Source organism: Aedes albopictus, chromosome 2, assembly GCF_035046485.1.
Source record: "Aedes albopictus strain Foshan chromosome 2, AalbF5, whole genome shotgun sequence".
Lineage (NCBI taxonomy): Eukaryota > Metazoa > Arthropoda > Insecta > Diptera > Culicidae > Aedes > Aedes albopictus.
In genome coordinates this window covers 179,112,857-179,138,964 of record NC_085137.1, presented here as the reverse complement: position 1 = coordinate 179,138,964, position 26,108 = coordinate 179,112,857, and the positions used below count along the sequence as shown (strand labels likewise).

The following is a 26,108-nucleotide window of genomic DNA, read 5'->3' as shown; positions in this document are numbered from 1 at the left end:
TGTGAATTTCTGGAGATTCCTGCTTGAAAAGCTGAAGAGAATCTCTGGAGGAATTGCTGAAGTAATTGCTGGAGACATTTGGGATTGTCAAATTAAATTCCCGGAAAAATCCTGAAGGAGTTCGTGAAGGAATATCTTCACGAATTTCCGAACGAATCTTCGAAAAAAAAATCTAAAACAGTTCCTGGAGGCATTTCTGTATGTAGCATTGGAAGATTAAAAAAAAAATCCGTAATGGAATTCATGGAGAGATCGATGCATAAATTTTAGAAGGCATCCCTGAAACCAACTTTCGAAGAGACTAATGCAAGGTTTTCCGAAGAATTCCTTGGAAAAATTTCTGAAGGATTTTAAGAGGCAATCCTTGGAAATTTTCTTAAGCTATCCTAGGTTTAATTTATGAAGAAATTTCTGAAAGAATTTTGCATTTCTGAAAGAATCACTAGAGTCCATAGAAGAATTACTGAAAGAATCCAAAGAAAAAAATTGGGGAACTGAATGGAAAGTTTTCCAGGAATACTAGCAGAAACTTCGGAAGCAATATTTGAAGGAGCTTTAGCAGGAGATCTGGAGAAATTTCTGACGAAAATCCCAATCTATTCAAGATTTCCATGAAGAATACCTGGAGAAAGTTTCGAAGGAAAGCATGAAAACTTTTTTGAAATGAATTGCTAGAAAGAAGGAAAATATGCACCATTGTAGGAAACAATACTTCCTGTTGAAGGCTTACGAAAGTATTTCTTGGAAAAGCTTCTGAAGAAATGTTCAGAGGAATTTCTGAAAAAAAACCCCTCGAGGAATATTCAAAGAATCCAAAAAAATATAGAATCCGTACAATAATTCTTGCGGGATCTTCTGAAGAATTGTCTGAAAGAACTACAGTGGTACAAATTCGTTTAAACGCACATGCTTCTGAAAATTTTATTTTTATGTTGCTGAATATTAAAATTTGTGATAATACCGCTCTAAGTATCACTAGTGATAGTACTTGCAGAAATGTATATTGATATAAAAAATTGTGAAATACCTAATTTGTCAATAACAATTATGGAAAAAACGACAAAAGTGCGTTTAAACGAATTTTCCTCCGAAACTTAGATAGTTATTTCGTGACAAAAATAAAACGAGATGAAAAGAATTTTTCGTTACTCGTATGGATAGTATATTACGTGTCTACCAAAATATATACCAATCAAACACAGACGACCTTCAAGAAAAGTTTACCGTTCAAAAATCAAGTGCGAATTTGTACCACTGTACTTTTAAGAATTTCAAGAAAGAAATTACATGAAAAATTTTGAAGAAATTTCATGAAAAAAAAATGAATAAATTTTAAAAGAAATATATCAAACAGTTCATTCAAGGTTTTTAATCTTTGGAAGATTTTCTTCAAGAAATCGCTGAAGAAATTTTTGAAGCGATGCGATCCGTGGAATATCATCCAAATAAATCAGCGAAGGCATTTCTCGTTTTAAAAAGGAATCCTTGAATAAACTGTTGGTAAAATTTCCAGAGCAATTAATAAAAAATCTGGAGATCGGATTTCTGAAGGATATTTTGAAAAGTATCAACAGAAATTCTTGGAGAAATAACCTGTAAGAATTTGCTGAAGTAATGCATGGAAGATTTTTGAAATAAATCTGGTCACCTGATAGATTTTCTTTCGGATTTTTTGGAGAAAATTCTTGAGGAATCCATGGAAGCTGAAAAAGCTTCAGAGTAATTTCTGCAGCATCTCTGGAGCATTTCTGAAAAAATCCTGCTGGATATTCAAAAGTAATGCGTGGAATAATTTCTGAAAAAACATGGTAGGTTTTCTTAGGAAGAATATATGGGAGAATTCCTCAAGATATTAACGAAGAATTGTCGAAAACAATCTATGGAAGAATTTTGTAACGATTTTTTTTTAATATTTGGAGTTATCACAATTAAAATTTCTGAATCCAAAATCCATGAAAGAATTTCTGAAGGAATCCTTGGAATTTTTTTAAAGGAATCCCTTGAGCAATTTCTGAAGGATTTTTTTGAAGGTTTTCTTCAAACACTTGGAACTTCTGGCTAGAATTTTAATCTAACATTGTATTTGTATATTTATTTTCAAACCAGAATTTTTGAAAACAGAAAAAAAAGATACATTTCAATATCATTCCGAATATTTTTCAAAAAGGCACAGAACCCCATTCATATTTTCGAAAAAAAAATGTCAATGAAGTTATTGAATAGCTCCACCAGAAAAGAAATCCATAACCTGGATAGAAAGCAGTCAAGGGATCAATAAAAACCAAGATACTCTTCTAGCAAAGAATTTTGAGACAATTGAGACATTTGTGCCATGTTTGACCAGTGATTTACCAGAAGCTTGTGTGACTTTGTGGTCGCGCGGCCACCCAGCTAACACGAAGTCTTATATGATGTTGAATAGGATGCTAAAGTGGAGGCCATATGCGTACATGCTTTCATTTAGCCCCGTGTAAAGTGTACGCATATCGCCTACACTTTAGCATTCTATTCCACATCATATACGATCGCGTGTTGACTGGGCAGTGTCACCAAGCTTTTAGTCGCAAAAAAATGTTAGCTATTTAAACGAAAACCGAACATACAGGGGATGGCCAAAATGTTTGGGATAGGCAACTTTTTTTTCTCTCACAAAAAAGTTCAACATGCTATAACCTTCCATAGAGCGCATCAAAAAATCTCAAATTTTGACTGTTTATCAACCTATTATATGTCCATCATTGGAACAAATTTGGGCTCGATTGATTAATATTTCGCAAAGTTAGAACCATTCGGGTAAAACACTATTTTTTAGACTACTCATTTTTGAGCTGTCATATCTCGGAAACCAGTGAACCGAATTGAACGAAATTTTGAACGTACACTAACAATATGTAAATGCTTCACAAACTATTAAAACATAGATACTTTTTAAACGTTGAAAAAAGTTATCATGAATTGACACTTTTTGGATTTTTCTCGAAAAAAATGTAATTTTTTTACATCAATGTCAATAAATTTTAGTGTTGACATCCAAAGATTTTCCACTTCTGTTATCAAATTATCTTTAATCAAATGTATTACAGCCTATTTAGATTGAAGGAACAACACATTTAATTTTTTCTTGTGTGGTATTGTAAATTTGATTCATTTTCCTCCATATTGGTAAAAATTTCAACCCGGTATAACTTAATTCGCCGTGAAAAAATATTACATTTTATAACGTCGTATTAAGTATCAATATATTGTTGATAAACGTTAAAAAAATCATTCAATTCGGTTCACTGGTTTTCGAGATGTGACAGTTCAAAAAATAGTTGCCCAAAAAATAGTTCTAAAGGTTCTAACTTCGCTAAAAATTAATCATTCGAGCCCAAATTTATACCAATGATGCACATATAATAGGTTGACAAACAGTCAAAATTTGAGATTTTTTTATGCACTATATGAAAAGTTACCGCATGTCGAATTTTTTTGTGAGAGAAATAAAGTTGCCTATCTCAAACATTTTGGCCATCCCCTGTATCTCTGGACATCGATAGTTCTCTCGGGTAAGATACGATATCCCATGCGCATTGGTGGGTCTTCTCTGTTTAGAATATAAATTGGCAAAGAATTTAAATGGTACATGTTTGAGTTGTATCTCAGATTTTCAATTTATTTTCAACCTATAACAGTACTCTCACGAGCTTGAACTCAAGCTACCAGCCGATTCCGAGAGTTCCCTGTTCGTTTGACCATCAGTTTCTAATGTTGTAACACTGTGGAGGCGTACTGGGAGGTGGCGGAGTGGTACTAGTCGTCGTCGTAGTTGTTGTGGTTGTAGTGCTTGGTTGTGGGCAAGGTGGAGGCGGAACAGTCACCAGTGAAGTTGCCACATTCTGCACCAATTGCAACCATGGCGTAATCTTCTGCAAACAGTTCACCAAATAGGTATAGATCAAATCCCGTTGGTATTGACCATCCCAGGCGGCAGTGGCAGCATCCACGCACTGTTGCGTTTCCGGTGTGAGAAGTTCCGAGCTTCCGAACTGGGTGTAGAGGTTGTTCAGGAAAAGGCCCTGGCCAGGGTAGTAGTAACCTCCGCGAAGAAGGACAACGTACATCAGCTCCGCGAAGTGCGGTTGATCCAGGAGGACGCCATTGCTGTAGTTCACTAGCTCATCCTTGGGGACGTTTACTGCAGCGATCGAAGTCTCAAGTAAGACCTGCAGCTCCAGGTCGCTGTTGGGAATGAACTGGGCAGTCTGGTTGAGGTTTCCGTACTGGCGGTAATAACACTGGAAGGCTTTGTAGGCAAGGGTTGCATTGCTGGCACACAGGGGCTGGGCGTTCTGTATGCACTCCCGGGTCCGATCGGCATAGCAGGTGTCCTCCGGAGCTGGATTGAAGAAGTTGGACATGACGTACTCCACGACGCCTGAGCCACCCACCCAGCCTCCAAAGCCTACCAAGGCGCAGTGTATCAGTTTTTGAACTTCCGGTTCATCGGGGTACGCATTGACAACGTATTCGTCCAGGGTACAGTTGGGAACTTCGAAGTATTCACCGCACTCCCGGAAGAAGGTGTCAAAGTTTTTGTATATTACATAGTGCTGCAGGTTCCCTTGGGCATACGATGTAGATGTTATGGCACATAGAGTAAAAACCAGACAGGCAATGTTGAAACGCATGGTGGCGCTGTTTTTTGGAAGTGTCGTTCCACCGAAGGATGAATGACCGAACTGAGGGTACACTTTTTGGAAAGTCTGTATTTAAACCTTGGCCAACAAAAAAACGTTTGAGCGAGAGTTACGTGACATAGTGCATCGCTAAGCCAACGACGTTTGGCATATTTTGAAAATGAATGTGACTTCAGTAAAAACAGTTGCGTTATGCAATGGTGAAAGTTTACGGTATGGTAACCAAATGTAAGTAAGTTAAGTCTGCCATTCATACAATTTCTTTTCATTCAGAATGGAGATCATCACTATCAACGAGCGATGATCATAAGAAGTAATGAAAAAAAAATTACGGTCAACAAGCGAAACAAGATCATCAGTTTTGTTTGAGAATTTGAATCATCCAAAACGGTAGCTAAATGGAAACTTATGTATTGGTTGGTATAGACTTGATATCCATTTATTACGACATGATCAACATATTACATACTACTTAGTTCTATTGATACCCATCAGCTCCTAAGGTTGTAGCATGGTGGAGCCGTACTGGGAGGTGGTGGAGTAGTGGTGGTAGTTGTCGTCGTAGTTGTGCTTGTGATGCTCGGTGATGGACAAGGTGATGGTGGAGCTGTCACCAAAGAAGTAGCAACATCTTGAATCAACTGCAATAACGGAACGATCTTTTGCAGACAGTTCACGAAGATGGCATACGCTAGGTCCTTCTGGGTTTGACCGTCCCATGCAGCGATAGAAGCATCCACACACTGCTGAGTTTCCGGAGTCAACAGCTCCGGGTTACCAAACTGGGTGTACAGGGTGTTCAGAGCAAGCGTCCTATCAGTGTAGTAAAAGCCTCCTCGTAGTAGAATAACGTATATCAGTTCTGCGAAGTGTGCTTGATTAAGTATGGCCCCAATGCTGTATTGGAGGAGTTCGCAACGTGGTACATTCACAAAAGCGATTGAAGCGTTGACGAGGACTAGTAATTCCCGATCAGAGCAAGGCATAAATTGGTCAGATTGGTTGAGGTTCCCGTACTGTCGGTAATAGCACTGGAAGGCTTTGTAGGCAAGTGTCACATTACTATCGCAAGGTACTTGGGAATTTTGAACACACTCTCGAGTTCGATCGGCATAGCAGGTATCCTCGGGGGCAGGATTGAAGAAGTTAGACATGACGTTCTCTACAACACCCGACGCATCGTGCCAAGATCTGGAGCCCACCAGAACACAGTGTATCAGGTTTTGAACCTCCGGCTCATCTGGATACGCATTGACAACGTATTCGTCCAAGGTGCAGTTGGGCACTTCAAAGTATTCACCGCACTCGCGGAAGTAGGTGTCAAAGCTTTTGTATCCTATGTAGTGGTCCAAACCGAGCACGACAGATGTGGATATGAGATACAATGTGGAAATCAATCCACTTATGGGGATTTGCATGGTGACGTAAGCCTTCCGAAAATACTACTGTGTTGAGGAAAGGCAGTGGAAACTGTTCAGCTACTCGTGAACATGTCTATATTTAAACCAGAACTGACAGGAGAAAAGCTCAAAGTAAGTGATACGCGCGATTGCAACATGTTTCATTGCCTGAGTTAAAATTGTCGCCCTTGTTTTGAAAACGAATGTGGCCTATTCGAAAACAGTTCAGTTATACAATACAACGGGCACAATTTCTACGTGAGTTACACAACTGGAAGCAAAACCAGGTCATTCTTTCACATTTGTCTTTAAATTCAGGGCGTCAGTTGGATCTTAAATTGCTAATGAATGGGTTGCACTTAGGGAGCTTTCAGCTGTTACAAAGAACTTCAAGTCGGACACGAATAGACTCCACATTTACCCAACAGATAAACCTTTTTCAAATAAAACACGAAACTTTATGTTATGATAATAATCACATATTCAATATTTAAGTAATAAAATTAAACAATAAATACAATTAATGAGTACTGAGTATCATAAACCAAATCGTAATAACGTTTCGCTACCGCATATCATTTCTTAACATTATAGTATGGTCGCATCGTACTGGGTGGAGGCGCAGCGGTTGTCGTCGTCGTGGTTGTACTTGTACTGCTCGGTGGCGAGCATGCTGCAGGCCCAACGGCCACCAATGATGCCGCCACATCCTGAATCAGCTTCAACCAAGGTGTGACTCTTCGGAGACACTTCCCGAAGTAGGCATAAATTAGATCCTTTTGCCTACGACCGTCCCACCCTGCATGAATCACATCCACGCACTGCTGCGTTTCCGGTATCAACAACTCCGGATTGCCAAACTGGGTGTGAAGGTTTTTCAGCATTACACCTTGATCAGTATAGTAGAATCCGCCTCGAACAAAGATAACGTAGATCAGCTCAGTGAATTGGGGTTGGTCTAGCAAAACTCCGTTGCTATATTTCACCAGTTCGTCTTGAGTAACGTTCACGATAGCAATCGAAGTCTTGATCAGAACTTGCAGCTCTTGCGCAGAACAAGGCAAAAATTGAGCACTGTGGTTCAGGTTTCCATACTGGCGGTAGTAGCATTTGAAGACTTTGTATGCAAGCGTGACGTTGCTGTCACATGGCATCTGAGAGCTCTGTATGCAATCTCGAGTTCTACCAGCATAGCACGTGTCCTCGGGACCAGGATTGAAGAAGTTGGATATGACGTGCTCCACTACACCGGATCCATCGTGCCAGGCTTTGGAACCTACCAGGGTGCAGTGTATCAAGTCTCGAACTTCCGGTTCATCCGGATACGCATTGACGACATACTCGTCTAGGATGCAGTCGGGAACATCTAAATATACGCCGCACTCACGAAAGATCGTATCGAAGTCCTTGTGTCCTACGTAGTGGTCAAGACCGTCCACGAACGTTGTAGATATGGAACAAAACACGAGAAGCAAGCAAGTTATAGAGAATCTCATGGCGATATTAGATTTCATTGGGAAGCACATTGCGATAAGAGGCACATGGAGATACTGAGCAAGATATTTTTTCGGGAGTCCACATTTAAACCTTACCACAAACCACTGAATTGAGTAACGAAATCAAACATTCATGTTTTGAAACGAGATGTGGTACTAATGAAAACAGTTGCGCGTACTTCTCCAATGCGAAATGTTATACTTCTGTGTGACGAGAGTTTGTTTGGGACCTTTTGCATTGTAAAAAAAACAAGCAGACGGCTTCCAGTCGATGCAAACGGAGTTCTTCAGAAACTACTTAATAATTCTTCTGAATATGTGACGACACGTCACATATAAAGGAGCCATTTTCAACAACACTTTCCCTTTTTATGTCACACTTTTTGTAGATAGGGGAAATTGTGTATTTTCGGCAGTTTTGTTCTCTTCGTCATGGGGGGTTTTTTGAAAGCTTTCGAACTCAGGATTGGCCACAAATCCTTCCCAACCAAGCTGAATTATACTGCCAAATTTCAGGAAATTCGGCCGACAAAAACCCCCCATGACGAAGTGAACAAACCTGCCGATAATACCCATCGTCACTCTATATTGAAAAATCCATCATCCACCGCGATCTGTCGAAAACCATTTATAGACAAACGTGATGAACAAACGATTAAAGTTGTTCATGACCCTTTTAGAGATAACCCTGTTATAAAGCCGGGAACGCATAGCGAAAATCTGTCAAACTACTGCCACGCACACGCAAACGTAGGCATTGTGTGGAGCACTTAAGTCTTGGAGGAAATTCCAAAATTAATGAGTTAACACTTCAAAACATTATCAAGAATTCCGGGAGTTTACTGTGCATCAATATCGTAGCTGCTTCAATATATTTAATAATACCAATAATGCAATGAAAGATGAGTGAAACATAAAATATTATCGAGCACAAAAACATCTGCTCAGTTTTTGGCTATGTTTTATACTAAAATACATTGAATACAGTTTTACGTTGAAATACTTCTCATACAAAATGTATGGAAAAAAATTCTCCGATAAAATATTTTATAGTCTTTGGATTATGAAAATAAAGTCATAAATACCTACTAATCATTTTCAAAGAAAAAGCTCGATGATAATCGAAATGTTGACATCGTGACCAGGGACTCTTTTCTGAGTCAATCTTAACATATTATTCGTTCGTTTTTTTTTTTTCAAATATTGCTGAATTATTTAATATTATTTTTTTAAGTAGTAAACATTATCATGATAGGAATTCTCCAACTTTTAAAAACTCACGGTTCAGTCCAAAGATTATGGGTATTCGGAATCTATCACCATAGTTTTTACCAAAGTTAAAATGCCCGACAATTTGGCCTTAATCGTCTAATGAACGCTATCGAACGCTTCCACTATGATACGAATTGTCATTTATCTCAAACTAAAATAAACATCTTGAAACAAGCTTTAGTTTTTCGATTTTCTAACACATGATTTTGTTACATTGTAAGGGTGAATATTGTGAACTAATTGCCCAACCCAACTTAGTTTTTATGTTTTTTATTTATTTTTTTAATTTTTATTTCGTACACCCTTTAAGGTCAATAGTTATTTATTTCTTTTCTATCTAAATAATAATTACATTACCAATAATCCTACAGCGCAAGTTGATTTTAAACATCAAAGGTTTGGAGCTTAAGAAAAAAAAATAATCGTAATAGTTTCTAAAACAGGTGACACTTCAGAAAAAGAATAAGAAAAATAAATAAAATTTTGAGGCCAAGTTCTATTGGGTACCGAGCCATAGTTTGAGAACGGTTGAAAAACAAGGTGCCAGGAATAAAGGAATCATCTGTGTTTGTGATGCCCCAAAATGCTTTTGAAATATTCGTGTACACGCAGTGAAATAAATTGTACACACAATCAAATTCCAGTTCAAATAAAGCGATGTTTCAATTTGCTAAAGCGACAAACTGATTTCTAGCAGTGAATCAAAATTAAACCATCGCGCAACAATAACAACAATGTCGCAACCTGAATTTGCTGCGACATTCTACTCAATGCGACATATGTTTGTCCCAACTTGAACAGAATAGGACAAAGATCGAGCACCACGAGTTTACAGATTTTTAAGGCTTGCATTATGATTTTCGACCGGTAACTTCGAGTCGGTAAACACTGCAACGCTGCTGAAGATGTATCATCAAAAAGTTTCGATTTTGGGTTGGTAATAATTGATTATTTTCTAGTTGAAAAGTACCGATTTGTCTGCAACAAAAAATTTCGGGAACATGTCAGTATCTGTTACCAGTTGAGATAAAGAGTAATTGATGCGCCTTCTTTGATGCTTTTTTTGCCTCTTTTGTCTGACAATTCTCTTCACTGATTTCTAGTTTAAAATGAACTGTTCCATTGTTTGATAATAAACATATTTTCATTTGTCTAAATTTTTGACAGTTTGTTAGTCCAAACGGAGATTTAGTAGTTTCAACATAAAATAATGGATTGTTTTAAACGACTGCACGTTTGCCGCTAACAAAGCCAGAATGTGACTGTGTTGGCTACGGCAGCTCCTGCGGCAGTTCGGAAACCTGTGACACTCGGAAAGCGAATGGAAAGTAGAATGAATAAAAAAAATCAAAAAAGGTAAAACCGACCATTATTTTGTGCATGCTGTTCTGAGTACCTGCGCGTTAGCCAAAACTCATGCTGTTTTGTGCTGTGTTTGTGCTTTTGTGCTGCAAACAATATGGAAGAAACTCTTTATATGCACATATGTGCACATCCACAATATGAATGGCATGCCGACTCAGCTCCTCTGGGTTAACTGCAGAAATAAATCCTAGATAGGCCAATAGTTATTTCATATAACATTTCTTTGGGCTGAAAATTTCTCGAATAAAGCTAATAATAATACACTCCCTATCAAATGTTTGTAGTTCACGAGCTCGCCGCACTTTACAGCGAACCTGGCATCCGGAAGGTGGCAAAAACTGGAAGGATACGATGGGCGGGGCATGTTGCGAGAATGTCGGAAAACAATCCTGCAAAACTGGCATTCGCAAGAGATTCGGATGGTACAAGAAGACCATGAGGCCAGCGTGCAAGGAGGGCGGACTCGGTGCAGAACGATATGGCAAGTGTGGGACGCGACCGAGGATGGACGACTGCAACCACGAATCGAGTGTAGCAGCGAAGAATTGTTGATTCAGTTTTATAATAATTGCAATAAAATGCCTAATAAACGAAATGAATGAAGTCAACCCTTCACAAAGTTTTAATTTTCAAGTCCTGACTTCGTCATGTTGCGTCCGAGTTGAAAAAATTCTTGGACTCATTCAAAAAATAACATGGTTCAACAAAAATCAACTTCTGCCCAGCCTTAATTTTCCCCTTTTTATATTTCTTCCGAATTGAACTATTGGTGTTCAATACATGAAATCATTCAAAAAACATCATTTCATAAAAACATCGTTTCTCAAGAATGGCTTGAACAATCTACTTGAAATTTTTATGATAGATTCACAACCCCTGACGCGCCGTGGTCTATCTTTCCGTTTTTCGATATCGAACATTGATTGAGCAGTGAATTGTCCATCGAAATCCTCGAAAATGTTCCATTTTCGGAAATTATAAATCAATGCTCCTCCCCTCTCCCAGAACGGCGAGGGTCAAAACTTAAGAACTATGAGTTCCTAGTCGGGAGGAACAAAAACAAAGGTGAAATTTGGAGCTGGACAAAAGTGTTGTTGAACCGTGTAATACGCCAAAGAAACTCGAGACGTGATTTGCAAGATTTGTTTTTTATTTTCAAAAATTTAGTATGAAAACTTTACTTTAAGTTGCAATATAATATAAAATATATATTAAAACTTAAGGTAACGTCGTAGTAATTTTGGTCGGCCTAATTTTAAGATGAGAACAGTAATACAAATGTTTCATAAAAATTTGATTGTTGGTATTGTTGTTTGTATTTTTTCGCTTCCGTGGCTAAGACTTAAAAAAAATAACATTGTGATCGCATATTGAAGGTTTGATTCCTTGTATTGAAGATGAAGAACGAAGTTGAAGCTCGAAAATTGTCGCTGTCTTTTCTTTGCGTAGTAGAATGTTTAAATCAGTTGCTGTGACTACGCAATATTCTGTAATAAATCTTCAACAATCTAATTTAACCACTTTGCGGTCCTCTTTTTAGTATGATTGTTAAAAAAAATTAACTTGTATGAAGCGAACCTGGAATCGAATCTGACTACCGACAAACTCACAATATAGGTAAGTTCTTCCTTTGGAAGGGAAGTACATCCGTTGCACAATGGGAAAAAATAGGTATAAAACGCGAATGAATACAATATCTCTGCTCGGAGTGGATGGATTTGAATGATTTTTTGACACAAACTGCAAAAATCTCTATAGTTTCAGATAAGGAGAATGTCATTCGCCGCACGATGCTGGAAATCAGAGTATCGGGCCCGTTTTACCCCATTCTCTCTCTTTTTCATCTTTTTAGAAAAAACCTGGAGTGCAAAATAAACGATTTATTTAATTCGTGTTTGTGTAAAAACTTCCGTAGTATCGAATGGAGCTGGTTTGGCTCACCGCACAGCCCTAAAAATTGGAATATTTTCAAGTAACCCCGATATCCCCTATTTCTTGGAAATATCACATGCATTCGCTCGGAGAGGAACACAATCGTTAAGAGCAGGACAAACCCTATATCAAATTGCTGATACTAGGGAAGTTTTTACATAAATACGAGCTAAATAATTCATTTATTTTGCACGCCAATCGGAAATAAATGATGGTATTCTCAAAAAGTGTGTGTGAGAGAGAGTGGGGTAAAACGAGCTCAATACACTGATTTCCAGCATCGTGCGGCGAATGACACCCTCCTTATCTGAAATTATAGAGATTTTTACAGATTGTGTCAAAAATTCATTCAAATCCGTCCACTCCGAGCAGAGATATTCAATTTATTCGCGTTTTATACCTATTTTTTCCCATTGTGCAACGGATGTACTTCCCTTCCAAAGGAAGAACTCACCTATATTGTGAGTTTGTCGGTAGTCAGATCGTATCTACACAAGGATCAATTTCTCTTCATCGATTTTCTCTTTTGGTAATAACTTGGCCGGCAAATCATTTTCGGTGAGTTTTGTTGTGTTAGAAGCTAGTCTTAGTCATCATTCACAAAAATACACCGAGAGATTATCCGAATATTGGTCGAATTGTCCGGAATAATCAGAGCGTTGTTCTACGGCGCCTTTGGCAAGCATCCAGGTTGGCGCCCCACGATAGTTATTCAATTTTTTTCACAGTTGTACTTTCGTGTTTTTAAGAAATAAATTTCCCTCGATTTTTTTATTTTCTTATATTTTTTTTTCATTCGTGTATTTTTAAAAGAATTTCAAAGGGAGTTATTTCAAAATTATCTCTAATTTATTTCTTTTATATATATATATATATATGAGTGTAAGTACGAACACTTCAGATTTATAACATAAATGATGCATAATTTTCTTCAGGAAATCTTGTAAAGAAAGAAAAGGGTATTTTTTTTATTTTTTTTTTCTATTTTTTTGTACTTTTTAGTGAATTTCAGGGGTATTCAGGAATCCTCAAACAATCTTTTTTTTTATCAATTTTCGGCGATAAGTTGAATTGGTTCCACCAGAATTTTCCAATAACTTTACCAAGGATGTTTTCTGAAGTATTATTAAAACATTGCTCAGAAGATCTGTAAGAAACTGCTCAGTAATCATTAGACGAACCATGGACATGGTTGAATACCAGGAGGAATTTCTGAAGGAATCTCTATATCAGTTTTTGTTGAAATCTCTGAAAGAATTCCCGTTGGAACCACAGAAATAAATTATTCTGGAATCTTTGGAGTAATTTCTGCAAAAATATCCGGAGTAATACCCGATGAAAATCCGTAAGAAATTTCAGCAAGAATTTTCAATGGAATTCATGAAGGACTTACAGGAGTAGTTCGTGAAGAAATACTTGATGAAATATTATAATTTCCCACTTCTTAAAGAATTTCAGAAAGAAAACTTGGAAGGAATCCATGCAAAGGTTTCTTAAGGAGTCTTTGATTTTAAGAAAAATCCCTAGAAGATTTTATAAAGAAATCCCAGGAAGAAGTTCTGAAAAATCCATGGAAGGTTTCCAAAATAAACCTTTGGAAAAATTAGCATGAAATCAATGGCGGATTTTTAAACGGAATACCTGGAGAAATTTCTGAATGAGTTCCAAATTTATGATTTTCTGGAGTAGTTAACCCTAAAAGGGATACCTGGGGTCCATTGGACCCCAGGCGCCTTTCAGGGCTCGTCTTTGATGGAACACATTCTGCGAGGTGACGAAACTGAAGCCATGAAGGTATCCCTTTTAGGGTTAATAAGGAAATTAATGGAAAGTTTTCTACTGGAATTCTACCACAAATATATGAAGGAAGGATTCTAATTACCTTGGAGCAATCCCTAGTGAGCATGGAACAATTTCAGAAGGTATCAATGGGAGATTTTCTGCTAATGATTTGAAATTTATTTTAAAGAATGCCTGAAAAAGTTTCTGAGAGAATTTCTAGAGGAATTCTTAGAGATTTTTTCACAGAAATCTCTTGATGATTTTGTGAAATATTTTTTGAAAAATTCTAATTTGATTAATTCTAATAAAAATTCTAATTTGATAAATAAAATTAGTTTCGGGGGAATAACAACTAAAAAACTCTCTGGAAGTTGTTGTTGGGAGAAAGCAACCTGAAAGGTTTCTGCTAGAATTGCAAGAGTTTAAGCCCAAAGAAACAATTACTGGAAATAAAAATTGGATGAACTTAAAAAGTATCGTCTGTAAAATATTTCAATGAATGCGAAGAAAATCGTCGGACGTAACCTCAAGACATTTCCCAGTAAGATGTTGAGAAATTTTCAATATGAAACATTCACTAGACTTTCGAAAGCTCATTGATTTAGTTTTGCTAATTAAAAAACTAAAATAGCTTCTCAAAATAAAATAGCAAATTGCCAAAAACATCTAGAGAAATCTTTTTTTTTTTTGAGAATACGGAAGAACGTATAACACATGATCAATCTTAGATACTATTAATAATTAAATCTTGATAACATTCAAGAAAACAATAGCATCATCCCGTTTCCTTCTAGCCTTAGGCCTTTTCGGCGCCTCTCTGAAGCTGATGCCCTTGGCGGTGGCCAACCTGGCCAACCGCACGCTACGGCTTGGGGAATAATCCAAGGGAAAATTGATGTTGAGAAATTGATCATTGTAGATACGCCTGTATCTAGGGGTCTCCAGTTAGCCTAGTGGTTAAGGCTATGGATCGCCCATCCGAAGATGGCGGGTTCGATTCCCGTTCCAGTCGGAAAAATTTTCACGACCCCTGGGCATAGTGTATCATTGTGCATGCCTCACGATATACAAATTCATGCAATGGCAGGCAAAGAAAGCCATTCATTTCATTTCATAGAAGTGCTCAAAGAATACTAAGATGAAGCGAGGCAAGCCAAGTTCCAGTGGGGACGTCGAGCCATAAAGAAGAAGAATAATAATAATAATAAGAAGAAAATACGCCTGTATGATACTAAACGCGAGAAATAATGAATAATAAACTTTTGAATCCGTTTTGAGTACAGAGCTTCAGGAAATGATATTATCTCAACACCGCTGAAAGAAACCAAATAAAATGTTCTCATCTTGTAATATTCTTCTTCAAAAAAATGCTCAAAGCATATTCTATTAAGTTAACACAATCGATGGCATTTATTTTGACAAACAATTTTCGAATGATGACCCGCTAACAATTTGCGCATCATTTGGTCGCATACCAGTTTTAAACATTGTAGCATGGTGGAACCGTACTGGGCGGAGGAGGACTGGTAGTGCAGGGTGATGGTGGTGGTGGTGTTGTTGGTGGTGGGCACGGTGACGGTTGACCCGTCACCAACGAAGTCGCCACGACCTGAAGTTCCTGCGCAAATGTTATGGTCTTCTGCAGGCAGTTCACAAAGATGGCGTAGATCAAATCCTTCCGTTTTTGGCCATCCCATGCGGCGGTAGCTGCATCCACGCACTGCTGTGTTTCCGGAGTCAACAGCTCCGGCTTTCCGCACTGGGTGTAGAGATTGCGTAGAGAAAGCCCTAGGTTCAGATCGTAGAAACCTCCCCGAACGAAGATCACGTACATCACATCGGCGAAGTTCGGTTGATCCAAGAATTGGCCATTGCTGTAGTTGATCAGTTCGCAGCGGGGGACGTTCACGATCGCAATCGAAGTCTCGAACAGTACCTGAACTTCTCGGCACGTGTAGGGCATGAACTGGCGACTCTGGTTGAGGTTCCCGTACTGACGGTAGTAGCATTGGAAGGCTTTGTAAGCTAGGGTTGTGTTGGTGTCACATGGCGCTGGTGAGTTTTGTATACATTCTCGCGTTCGATCAGCATAGCAGGTGTCTTCGGGAGCAGGGTTGAAGAAGTCGGACATGACATACTCAACAACTCCGGATCCATCCTGCCACCCCTTGAAGATTATCATAGTACAATGGATCAGTTTTTGAACCTCCGGCTCATTGGGGAAGGCGTTGGCGATGTATTCATCTAGGGTACAATTGGGCACTTCATAGTATTCACCGCACTCACGGAAGTAGGCGTCGAATTCTTTGTACGAAAAATAATGATCCAGATTGTCAGCCGCGAACGTCGCGGACACCGCACAGAGTGTGAACACCAGGCAAGCCGCGAAGGTCCGCATGATGGCGCTGGATTTCCGAAGGCACCGTTCCGTAGAATTTGGGCTGTGTAGAGGAACTGAGTGCGAAGTTTTTTGTGCGGTTTGTATTTAAACCAAACCTGACAAAAGAAGCATTTTCGATTGGATGGAACGTGTGATAGCTTGACTTACCTACCCTTTCGCATTGCTGACATTCTGCCGTAATTGGGGAATAAATGTGACTTACGATTAGCTGGCAGCGTAACGGTGCTGTGTGACAAAGTGTGCGGAAATTTTTGGGCAGTTCTAGGAAGGAAAAAAACAAAAATCTTGCCTATCAAGTGGAAGCGAGATAATTCGAACTTGATTCGCAGGGCTGTTCTGGTTTCTACGAATTAACGAACAGCCTTTGCACCAGTCAATGCCAGTTCCGATCAACAATCAATTACGCAATTAACTCGTAAGCTCCGATACAGAGATATGGTCGCCACATACAAATGAGAAGGAAATTTGTCTTCCCCTTTGTGGATGTTCTCGCGGATGAAAGTGATGGGCGTTAATCAAGTGAAACAGCCGTCGATGTGTCCGATTCCAGTGACGTCACGTCGATGGTAGAGACGGAACCTTTATTCCGAGGATTTTTTTCTTTATTAGTAGCTTTTCTTCTTTAGCGGATCATTTTGCGTCTGATTGGGTTGCTGATAAATGGTCACGCAAACAGACTTTTTCCTGTAGGCGGGGAAAGTGATGATGATATTTGATTTCGAAAAGAATGTGTTACGCAGAAGGACTCAAGTCCAGGCGAAAGACAAATCTGTGATAATTAATTAAGCTGCAGCCTCTACGGATCTGGTGGGCGAAGATGTAGTATCTTTCTTTGGACAGCTTTTGGCAGATGATTGAATTGGAAACAAGTTTTATTCTTCAACAAAAGTTGATATAATAAGTAATTGACGCTCAAATTTCTTATCAAATTCCAAAATAAATCATGCTAGTAATCTATCATATGACTACCTGCAACGTTTCATCGTGGCGAAGTTTAATGTTTAAACTGTTTTTCACGTTCTTAACATTACAATTTGCATTCACCCATAATTCTCCTAGTCGCCCTTGAATGGAGTGAACGCTCCAAAGTATAATTATTTTTGCACCGTTCGTCGTTATGTAGCCTCTCAAGCTGAGAAAACAGTCCATTGTTAGCGACTATAAGTGAACGAAGAAAAAAAAACCTTTTTCGGGACCTGGTGCCATTAGCAGACTTATCCAGCTTGTTTCTTATGACGATGCTCTAGAGTGCAGCTTTCAAAACTTCTCCCCAGTAACAAATTACTTTACTCGATGGCTCCCTTGACACAGTACAAAATCCTCCATAAAACCATTACACCAATTACTCAAGTTTACAACAGTCATAGTTTAGTTCAACGACTCCAACGATTTGCTTCGCACGTGGGAACGTACGAAAGAGCGAACCCATAAGTGCAATTTAAACAAGTGGGCACATTCCCAAGAAAGCAATTTTCATTTCCCTGTGCGAGTGCGTCACGGAGTAACACATATATTTCGACTGCCATTCCCTTCGGCGACAACCCAGGAGGAGAGGGCTTTGCTCCCAGTTCCCTTGATTCAGCCATTTGCTCCCACTGACCTAGTGCAAGTGTGCTCTAGATGTAGTAGCATCAGCCCGCCAGCCGGCACTTCGCAGTGCTATTAAGTTGGCAACTTACACCAGTTGGAAATTGAATTAAACGCATCGGAATAAGTTTTGGAATTTGGGGCGGTTTGGAATGAAGTTATAGTTATCCTTCCCGTTCGTTCTTGGTCCCTGTGGAGAGGTGATGAAAGTTATTCGACTTGGAATGGCATTCGGTGTACAACAACTGGATCTATTTATGGAGTGATAAATTTAGATGTTAATAGGATTCTTGGCATTTATTTGTCTGTCAGTCTTCGGATAGCAGGAAGCGTAGCGCTTTCTGCAAGGTGATGAGGAGTTTCTTGCCCAGGATCTCATCTTGGAATGGCGTTGTAATAGGGAGCTTGGCTGGTAGGGGGCGGACATGTTGATGTACAAGGTGCGGTAGTTGAACTCCCCGAAGAGGGTCCCAATCCAAGCAACTGTCTAGACGCCTTCTGAACCAACTCCAACGTACTCGTGAGATCCACAAGACATTTCCGGAATATGTCGTAAAGTAGTTCCTGGTCATCGGCTTCGCACGGAAGTGAATTTACCGCAGCACTGACACACTGTTCCGTTCGGGGAGTCAAAAGCTCCGGATTGCCGAACTGCACATACAGATGCTCCGGCACTATACCGTCCTGGTAGAAACCAACTCGGACATAGTGGATGTACAGTACCGCAGGGAACTCCTCGTTGTTCAGCACATTTCCATCACTGAACTGAACCAATGCTTCCTGTGACACATGAGCTATCGATAGCACCGACAACATCAACGAATAAAGTTCTTCCTCAGTAAAAGGAAGGTACTGGTCGGTTTCATTCAAAGTTCCATATTGCCGGTAGTAGCAAATGAAAGCATCGTAGGCTCGTGTCTGAACGTCACTGTTTCCACCGGAAAGCTCTGTGGATCTTTGCATACACTCTCGTGTTCGGACCAAATATTCCGAATCCTCCGGGGTGGGGTTGAAGAAGCTATTCATGACTTGCTCCTGAACTCCGGTGGTGTCGTTCCAGCAGCGTACATTGATGAGAGCACACCGTATCAATTGTTTTACTTCCGGTTCACTGGGGTAGGATTCTTCAACGATACGGTCCACTGAACTGGTGGGTACTTCGTAGTACTCGGCACACTCTGCCAGTGCGGATGGGAAACTTTTGTAGAACGTGTAATGGGGAAGAGTTGTATGCTCCGTTGAAACGAGCGATATCAAAACTGGCAAAAATGCTACGGTACACTTCATTGTGAATGAACAGCAAGTACTGAGGATGGCCAGTCGGGCTCGGATGTATTTAAGACGACAGAGCACGTAGATTGTGATCTAATGATATGCAAAGAAAAGAGCAAAATATTTTGATGACATAGTCTGAATGGTGTCCCTGTATACTGGTTTAACCTTTTAACGACTGCCTTGTAGAACCTGATCTAGAGCACATTGTGTGATGACTTGTACATCAGTAAAATCAACAAAGTTTTGTTTCTCATTCATAATTTGCAAATTTTTGAGATATTTATAAAACTTGCGCTTATTATCAAAACAGTGCCCAAATGTTTCTCCAAACGTATCGGTATCCCTTGTGTACAGTAAATTTGATACATTAGTGATTTATGACAGTTCACAAATGCAAGAATATATTCTAAATGGTTGTAGGACAAACGGTCGAACGTCAAAAGGTCGAAATAAAAAAAATAGATAGGACAAAAGGTCGAAATGAACAGTGGTCTAGAGGTCGAATGAAAAAATATAACCGAAAATAATCCTGAATCCTTTTTATCGTCTTCTTTCTTACTTTTCGTTGTCATTGCAACTTGATCTGTATAGTTTCAACTAAATGTTCATTTGACGCAGTTATTAAATGCAACGCTTTCTTCGCCTGCCATTGCGTTAACTTGTACATATATTGTAAACAAGCACAATGTTGCACTATACGCAGGAATTCGACAAAATTTCCCGTTCGAAACGGGAATCGATCCCTCAGTTTGTATAATAGTTTACCTGGTACTAGTTTACTGTAGAACACACATCCTTTTGAACAACGGCACTTCTTTGGAGTTACATATTCATGTCTATATGCGCATATATAATGTTTCTTATATAATGTTGCCTTCTTTTAAACATAGACTGTTCTTTCTAGTAATGCTTTATAGCAATGTTTGGTAAACTAACTAATAATATAAATGTTAGTAAAATTTTGCCATCTGCACTGGGATTTTTTGATACTTTATACGTAATGTTTCTATTTGCTGTGACCATTTCATTTTATTCCATCCAAATATTCATATTGACTATAAGTAACAGAATGCGAAAAAAAATTATCGCGCTGCAGACACTAAATTTGAAATCCGCTTCTCGCAACTAACGAATCCTGGTCCTTCGAGCTTTTAACCTTTTAACGTTCTTCCTTTAACCCTTATGTGGCCGACAGGATACCCGGGTACCCAGCGCCCATTTAAAAAGCATGATGTAGAAAAAAGCAAAAACTTTGTCGGAGACATAACGGTTAAATATTTTCTCTTAGTCATTTTTTTTATTTCGACCTTTCGATCACTTGTATTTTTGACCTTTTGCTTTAGATATTTTTTATTTCGACCTTTCGACCTTTTCACTTGTTTTTTCGACCTTATGTCCTATCGTCCGCACTTTTGACCCTTCGACCTTTTGTCCATTGTACCTTTTGACCGTCGACCTTATGACCTTCGACCTTTAGACTTTCAATCTTTAGTCATAGAACCATTCTAAATGATATAAAGATGTACAAAATTCTGCTAGAGCGGCCAAAGGGTTTCCGTTCATAAAAGTGATATTATTTGATTTCGAATATTCTTCAACAGTGCTCATCTGTCGGTTGTCTTTGTTGGCTTGTGAAGCAAACTCACTGGAGATCATTCGTTCTCACATGCTGTCGCGAGGGAGAAGATGCGGAAATGATTCATTGGATATATTTGTTGCTCAAAACTAGTAAAAACAATCATTTTGGCTTGTTGGACGTGACTATTAAGTTGAGTATATACCATTTGAACTGTAATAATGGGATGAACCCCAAGTATATTAATTACCGTATACACCGATTAACCCTCTACTTCCCATGGTTGCTCTAGAGCACCATCGATTTTCGACGAACTCGAGACAAACGGAATTAGATGAATATGATGCAATAGTTTTTAAAATATGATTGTATTCTTATAAGGTAAACCCAACTCCCAACTACTTGTTTCAATAGTGGAACTATTGATAAACAATCAAAATACTATTGATTTACAACTAAAATTTTTTATGTTGATTTCGAAAAATTTGGCCAGTTTGCAATAACTTTTGTTCAAGCACTTTTTTCGGAAACGCTTTCTTGGTATAGAAATTATCGTTTAAAGTCGTGGGAAGGAAAGGGTTAAGAGAAAGAGAAAGTTTCAAGGAGCGACACGCCGCTGAACCACACACTTAGAAATTCTGAAATTTGCACGAAACGGAATCACCAAAGAACGTAAACGTTTTCAAGACTGAATCACAAATTGGACTCAATTTTACGCGCATCATGTGGTTGCGTTAGATGTCAACGATTTCGTTTCACCAGAAACGTAGAATCAGTATCACGTTCATCAGCCACCTTCTAACTCGGTGAAATAGCCGAGAGGTAAGAGATGTGGCTCACGATCAACAGATCCGGTGTTCGAATCCATGCATGGCATTATTTTACTTTTCGATGTTTTATCTGTCAAATCGGCTCTAGCGATTGCTACACGTTAAGAAAAAATAAGTTTTATTTGAGGTGTCTTGAAAGACGTAAATTTACATGTTTCATCCTCTGAATTTGTGTTTTTGAAGATGCTCGTATATGTCAAATTCAGGACACTTAAAATTACATGATATTTTCTAGGTGTGCAGAGTATCTTATTAAGCTACTGCTTTTGTTTGAAAAACGACGATCAAAGAGAAAACAAATTTAGGATCATTCAGGAAAAAAACGCTTCACTTTTCAAGCACTGTCCTTCAAAAGAGATTATGTATGAAAATCGGCGTTTGTCCGATCAATTATGAAACGCAAAGTATATCGCAGAGCTGTCATGATAAAATCAGAGCTGGTTATTCAAGGTTTCCAAATTTCAGCGCCACATACAAAGGATAGACAAAATGATCGGGACAAGCAAAATTTTCACTTTTCAAAAAATGTTCAAATAGCTGTAACTTTTCGAAAAGTGCATCAACTATTCTCAATTTTTTACTGTGAGTGCATCAACTAGTTGTGCATCAGTGGTTCAAAGATCGGGCCATTCTCCACGAAGTTATAAAGATTCTTGAAATAGATAAAATTATCCGATAGCCAACTTTGAGCTGTTACATCTCCGGAACCTCAATGAACCGATTGAAATGACATTTTGACCACTTATGACTTATATAATGAACTCTGGAAAACATTTGACTTAGCTTGAAATTTTTAACAAGAGACAAAATTATAGCGATTTTAATTTTTTCACGATTTTTTGGTAAATTGGTTCATTTTTAATATGCATTCTATAACTTTTTCAATTTATTGGTAGCTATGTTGTTACTTTTCTTCAAAACACATTTATATATAAGTCAATTAGAGGGAAATTAAATGAACTATAATTTGCATCTTGAATTTCAAAACGATGTTGATATTTTGGAAAATTTGGTGTTTTATTAGAAAAATAATCTAATCGTTATAGTTTTCTTCCGTGTTAAAAATATTAAGTTTAGTCAATGATTTTTTATAGCTCATTATATAAGTCATAAATGGTCAAATTTTCATTTTAATCGGTTCATTGAATCCGGAGATATAACAGCTCAAAGTTGGCCATCGGATAAGTTTACCTTTTTCAAGAATCTTTATTACTTCGTGGGGAATGGCCCGATCTTTTCTACTTTTGGACCACTGATACACATCTAGTTGATGAACATAGAGTGAAAATTTAAGAATATTTGATGCACTTTTCGAAAATTTACAGCTAGTTGAACACTTTTTGAAAAGTGAAAATTTTGCCTGTCCCGATCATTTTGTCTATCCCCTGTATACTGGTACGCCCCCCTTGAAAATGCATACAATATTACGCCTAATCAAGAATTATTCCGGGGAAATTCCCCTATAAACAGTTTCACTTTTTTTTTCAAAAATTATTACAAAAATGGACTTCTTGCAGAAAATTCTTTTATGAATTCAACAAAAACTTTTGTAAACTTTTCACAGAGAATTAATTGAAAATGTATTCCTTCACACGTATTTCTTTAGAATTTTCTCCAAGATTACCTCCAAAGGCACCACCAGAACTATATTAAAAAAGACAATTACAATGTCTTCGTCCAGAGGCTGAACAGACTGAACATTACTAACGAGCAGTTTTTTGACGAAAAGTTTTTTCCGACCGGAGCGGGAATCGAACCCAAACTCCGAGGCTTGTGAGACACCTAAACGACTGACGCCGTTAACCGCTCGGCGACGATTGTTCCATTTTTTTTTTATTTTCCGGAATGTTTGAGACTTTTGAACAAATTCATAGAATAACTTCAGCAAGGATCCCTTTTAAACAATGCACTCCGGTTCAAGGACTTCTTTGACATGTTTTTCATTGATTTCTCCAGAGATAATTTCAGAAATTCTCCTAGGGTCTTCTTCAAGAGTCTTTAAGAAATTTTTCAAAATTCATTTCATTCATTTATTTAGTATTACTTCAAATTCAAGATTCAACTGAATCAACAATATTTCTCCATAATACACGGTTCGTGGCTGCCGCTCTCCATCCTCGGTCGCGCCCGATGCTCGCCAAGTCACGCTCCACCTGGTCCGCCCATCTTGCTCTCTGCGCTCCACGCCTTCTTGTGCCAACCGGATCAGACCGACGAGTATCATCGATATGTCAAATGATCGATTAGTTTTCATACTTTCCAGGAAAAATATAGAAACGGAGCCAAAACTACTTCTAGTATTTATTACGGCGTGTGCCAATGATAGGAACCCTGTACCAGTTATGGACACATTTGTGAATTTGGGTTCCACTTCGCACTATTTACATGCATTCCTTATGGGATTAGCCATAACTGGTACACTATGGCGAACTATGGCGACACTAGACAACGGACTAGCATGCAACGCCCAGTGGCACAGCCGAAAACTTTTCCTGACAGCAGCGGTGGGAATCGAACCCACGCTCCTCAGCACGATGCGACTAAATGCTTGGTGACACTAGCCGCACGGCCACGAAGCCGAAAAGTTAAGGAAAATGATTTATTTCTATCATAATTTGAGCAAATAGTAAAGTTTGAATGACTGCAAACATCATTTGTGAACGTGATCTGTTGTTTTTTTCTTGTTGATTTGCATCTTCAAAGGTCGGAAATCAACTATGGCGAATTTGAGGTACTATAGCCATAACTGGTACACTGAGCTTAGTTGATTACTAAGTGAGTTAAGTAGCTTGGAGTAATCTCGATGACACCACTGGCATATCGTGATTTGATGATCCGTTCTTCAGATTTGTGCCTTCAAAGTTTTTGTATTTGAAACATTGATATAGGATTTCTTGATGTTTCCCCCTAATTCCAGAAAAGAAACTCAAATAGCTACTCAAAAGCTTTCCACCCACCATCATTGGTGAACCGCAACGCTAATTTCGAACTCCGAACTCTTTCCAAAACCCAATGATCCGATCAGATTTCTCCCCTCCCAAAACAGCATTCATTACCTAGTTTCTGAGCAGCCTTCCAATTGGAGCCGAGCAGTGTGACCGCGTCATGCGTCCTCCACAGCCGGTGCTGCTGCAAAGTGTGATAGTAAAAGTGATGCTGCCGGTACGCTGCCGACTGGTAGTGACCTCTACTTCCGCCACCTTCACCGCCACCAGCAGCGGAAGGATTGGACTGATCCTGGTGCTGCAGTTCCTGCAGTTGCTGCTGCTTGTGCTGCTGCTGACCGTTGTCTTCGCCCGGCTTGCGGTGCTGGCGTTGCGAATCTAGAATCAAACCGGACAGACCGGACGAAAGACGGAAAAAATGTCTCGCTTTTTATTTGCGGCGACGGGTGGTCTTCAGGAAATCTAATTATAAAATAGTCTCTGGTCAACCACACATATACTTATACATGCAAACGTACACACACAAGTACACCAGTAGTGGCGGGGACATGCAGTGAAAAGGAATGTGGGAATTAAAGAGAAAATCATTTCCCCTCAGCCTCGATTGGGGGTGGGAAGCGGAAGGAATCATGGTTTCCCTACGAGACACATGAAATGCAATATGAAAAATGTGGGACGTTAGACTGGTCCAATGTATCTCAAGTTTTATTCTCTATTGAAGAAAGAAAAAACAAACCTGGAAATCACTAAAGCACAATTAAAAATAAATAAATAAAAAGTTTGGTCTTATGCCAACATCCTGTCATTTGGACGCTTTTTTTAACTCACATTTTCAGTCAAAATTTTTTTTCACTGGCTAACTATCAAAGAACTTTAAGCAGGTCGTCCTATTAAAAATTAGACACGATTTGGGAAGAATTATCATTTTTTCTTGATGTTCAACAAATTTAAAAATTTCTTTAGTCAGAAATTCTAAGTGTTAAAACTTCAGTGAACAGTTTCAAGTTTTAAATTTGGTGATGTCATCTTACTCAAATATTAGTTGGAACAAAGTTTCTCGTTAAGGTTCATAAAGATTTTTTTTAAATCTTAACTGAAATCCTACTTTTTTATGCCAGAAAACATCAGATTTAAAGATATTCTATATCTGAGGTAAGTAAAAACACCCTCAATATTAGTCAATTATAAAAACACATTCGAACCAGTCTAACCACATCATGCGCACCTATAGGATCCCGATTGTAGGTGATAGAAGTCGACCATGAGAGTGTACCAGTGTCAATCGTACAAACGGACAGGCAGCCAACAGAGCCAGGATTTGAGCAAACCGGAAGCTTCCGGTTTGAGGTTACGATAAAAAGAGTTACCCAGCATGTGAAGAAGAAGCTTCCACTATGTGAATGCGATGACATAAATTGAACATGCGAAGGTTGTTGACAACGGGAATGGAAGTTTTGTGAGAATCGCAGTATGAAAATGTCATTTGTGAGATTATTTATATGAAGATGAATTGTGTTATGGAAGACTATCAGCGATGAAAATGCAAGATGCTGATCATAATTAACAAA

At 38.6% G+C, this 26,108-nt stretch overlaps 5 protein-coding genes across 14 annotated transcripts in view; all 5 read right to left on the bottom strand.

Annotated features, from left to right (window-relative positions):
• The window catches only part of LOC109397513 (dual 3',5'-cyclic-AMP and -GMP phosphodiesterase 11), a 460,696-nt gene that overhangs the window by 165,872 nt on the left and 268,716 nt on the right, over nucleotides 1-26,108 (bottom strand). The window contains exon 4 of one of the 10 annotated variants that reach the window (XM_062850784.1): nucleotides 24,652-24,918. The exons of the other annotated variants lie outside the window; for them this stretch is intronic. Within the exon in view, the coding sequence (XP_062706768.1) occupies nucleotides 24,652-24,918 (267 nt within the window). The remainder of the gene's footprint in view (nucleotides 1-24,651; nucleotides 24,919-26,108) is intronic. 10 annotated transcript variants of the gene reach the window in all.
• Nucleotides 3,714-4,671, bottom strand: LOC109622828 (general odorant-binding protein 69-like). The gene has a single exon (XM_020077273.3). The coding sequence runs from the start codon at nucleotides 4,668-4,670 to the stop codon at nucleotides 3,738-3,740; it is 933 nt and encodes a 310-aa protein (XP_019932832.3). The 5' UTR covers nucleotide 4,671; the 3' UTR covers nucleotides 3,714-3,737.
• LOC109622827 (general odorant-binding protein 69) lies at nucleotides 5,156-6,098 on the bottom strand. The gene has a single exon (XM_029859435.2). It carries the CDS (start codon nucleotides 6,095-6,097, stop codon nucleotides 5,171-5,173), a length of 927 nt encoding a protein of 308 aa, XP_029715295.2. The 5' UTR covers nucleotide 6,098; the 3' UTR covers nucleotides 5,156-5,170.
• On the bottom strand, nucleotides 6,642-11,733 carry LOC109397517 (general odorant-binding protein 69). The gene has a single exon (XM_029859434.2). The coding sequence runs from the start codon at nucleotides 7,603-7,605 to the stop codon at nucleotides 6,655-6,657; it is 951 nt and encodes a 316-aa protein (XP_029715294.2). The 5' UTR covers nucleotides 7,606-11,733; the 3' UTR covers nucleotides 6,642-6,654.
• LOC109622795 (general odorant-binding protein 69) lies at nucleotides 15,264-16,331 on the bottom strand. The gene has a single exon (XM_062850797.1). The coding sequence runs from the start codon at nucleotides 16,322-16,324 to the stop codon at nucleotides 15,407-15,409; it is 918 nt and encodes a 305-aa protein (XP_062706781.1). The 5' UTR covers nucleotides 16,325-16,331; the 3' UTR covers nucleotides 15,264-15,406.

Excerpts from the sequence above, each read along its gene's own strand:
- LOC109622827 (XM_029859435.2), bottom strand. The coding sequence starts at position 6,097 with ATGCAAATCCCCATAAGTGGATTGATTTCCACATTGTATCTCATATCC.
- LOC109622828 (XM_020077273.3), bottom strand. The coding sequence starts at position 4,670 with ATGCGTTTCAACATTGCCTGTCTGGTTTTTACTCTATGTGCCATAACA.
- LOC109397517 (XM_029859434.2), bottom strand. The coding sequence starts at position 7,605 with ATGTGCTTCCCAATGAAATCTAATATCGCCATGAGATTCTCTATAACT.
- LOC109622795 (XM_062850797.1), bottom strand. The coding sequence starts at position 16,324 with ATGCGGACCTTCGCGGCTTGCCTGGTGTTCACACTCTGTGCGGTGTCC.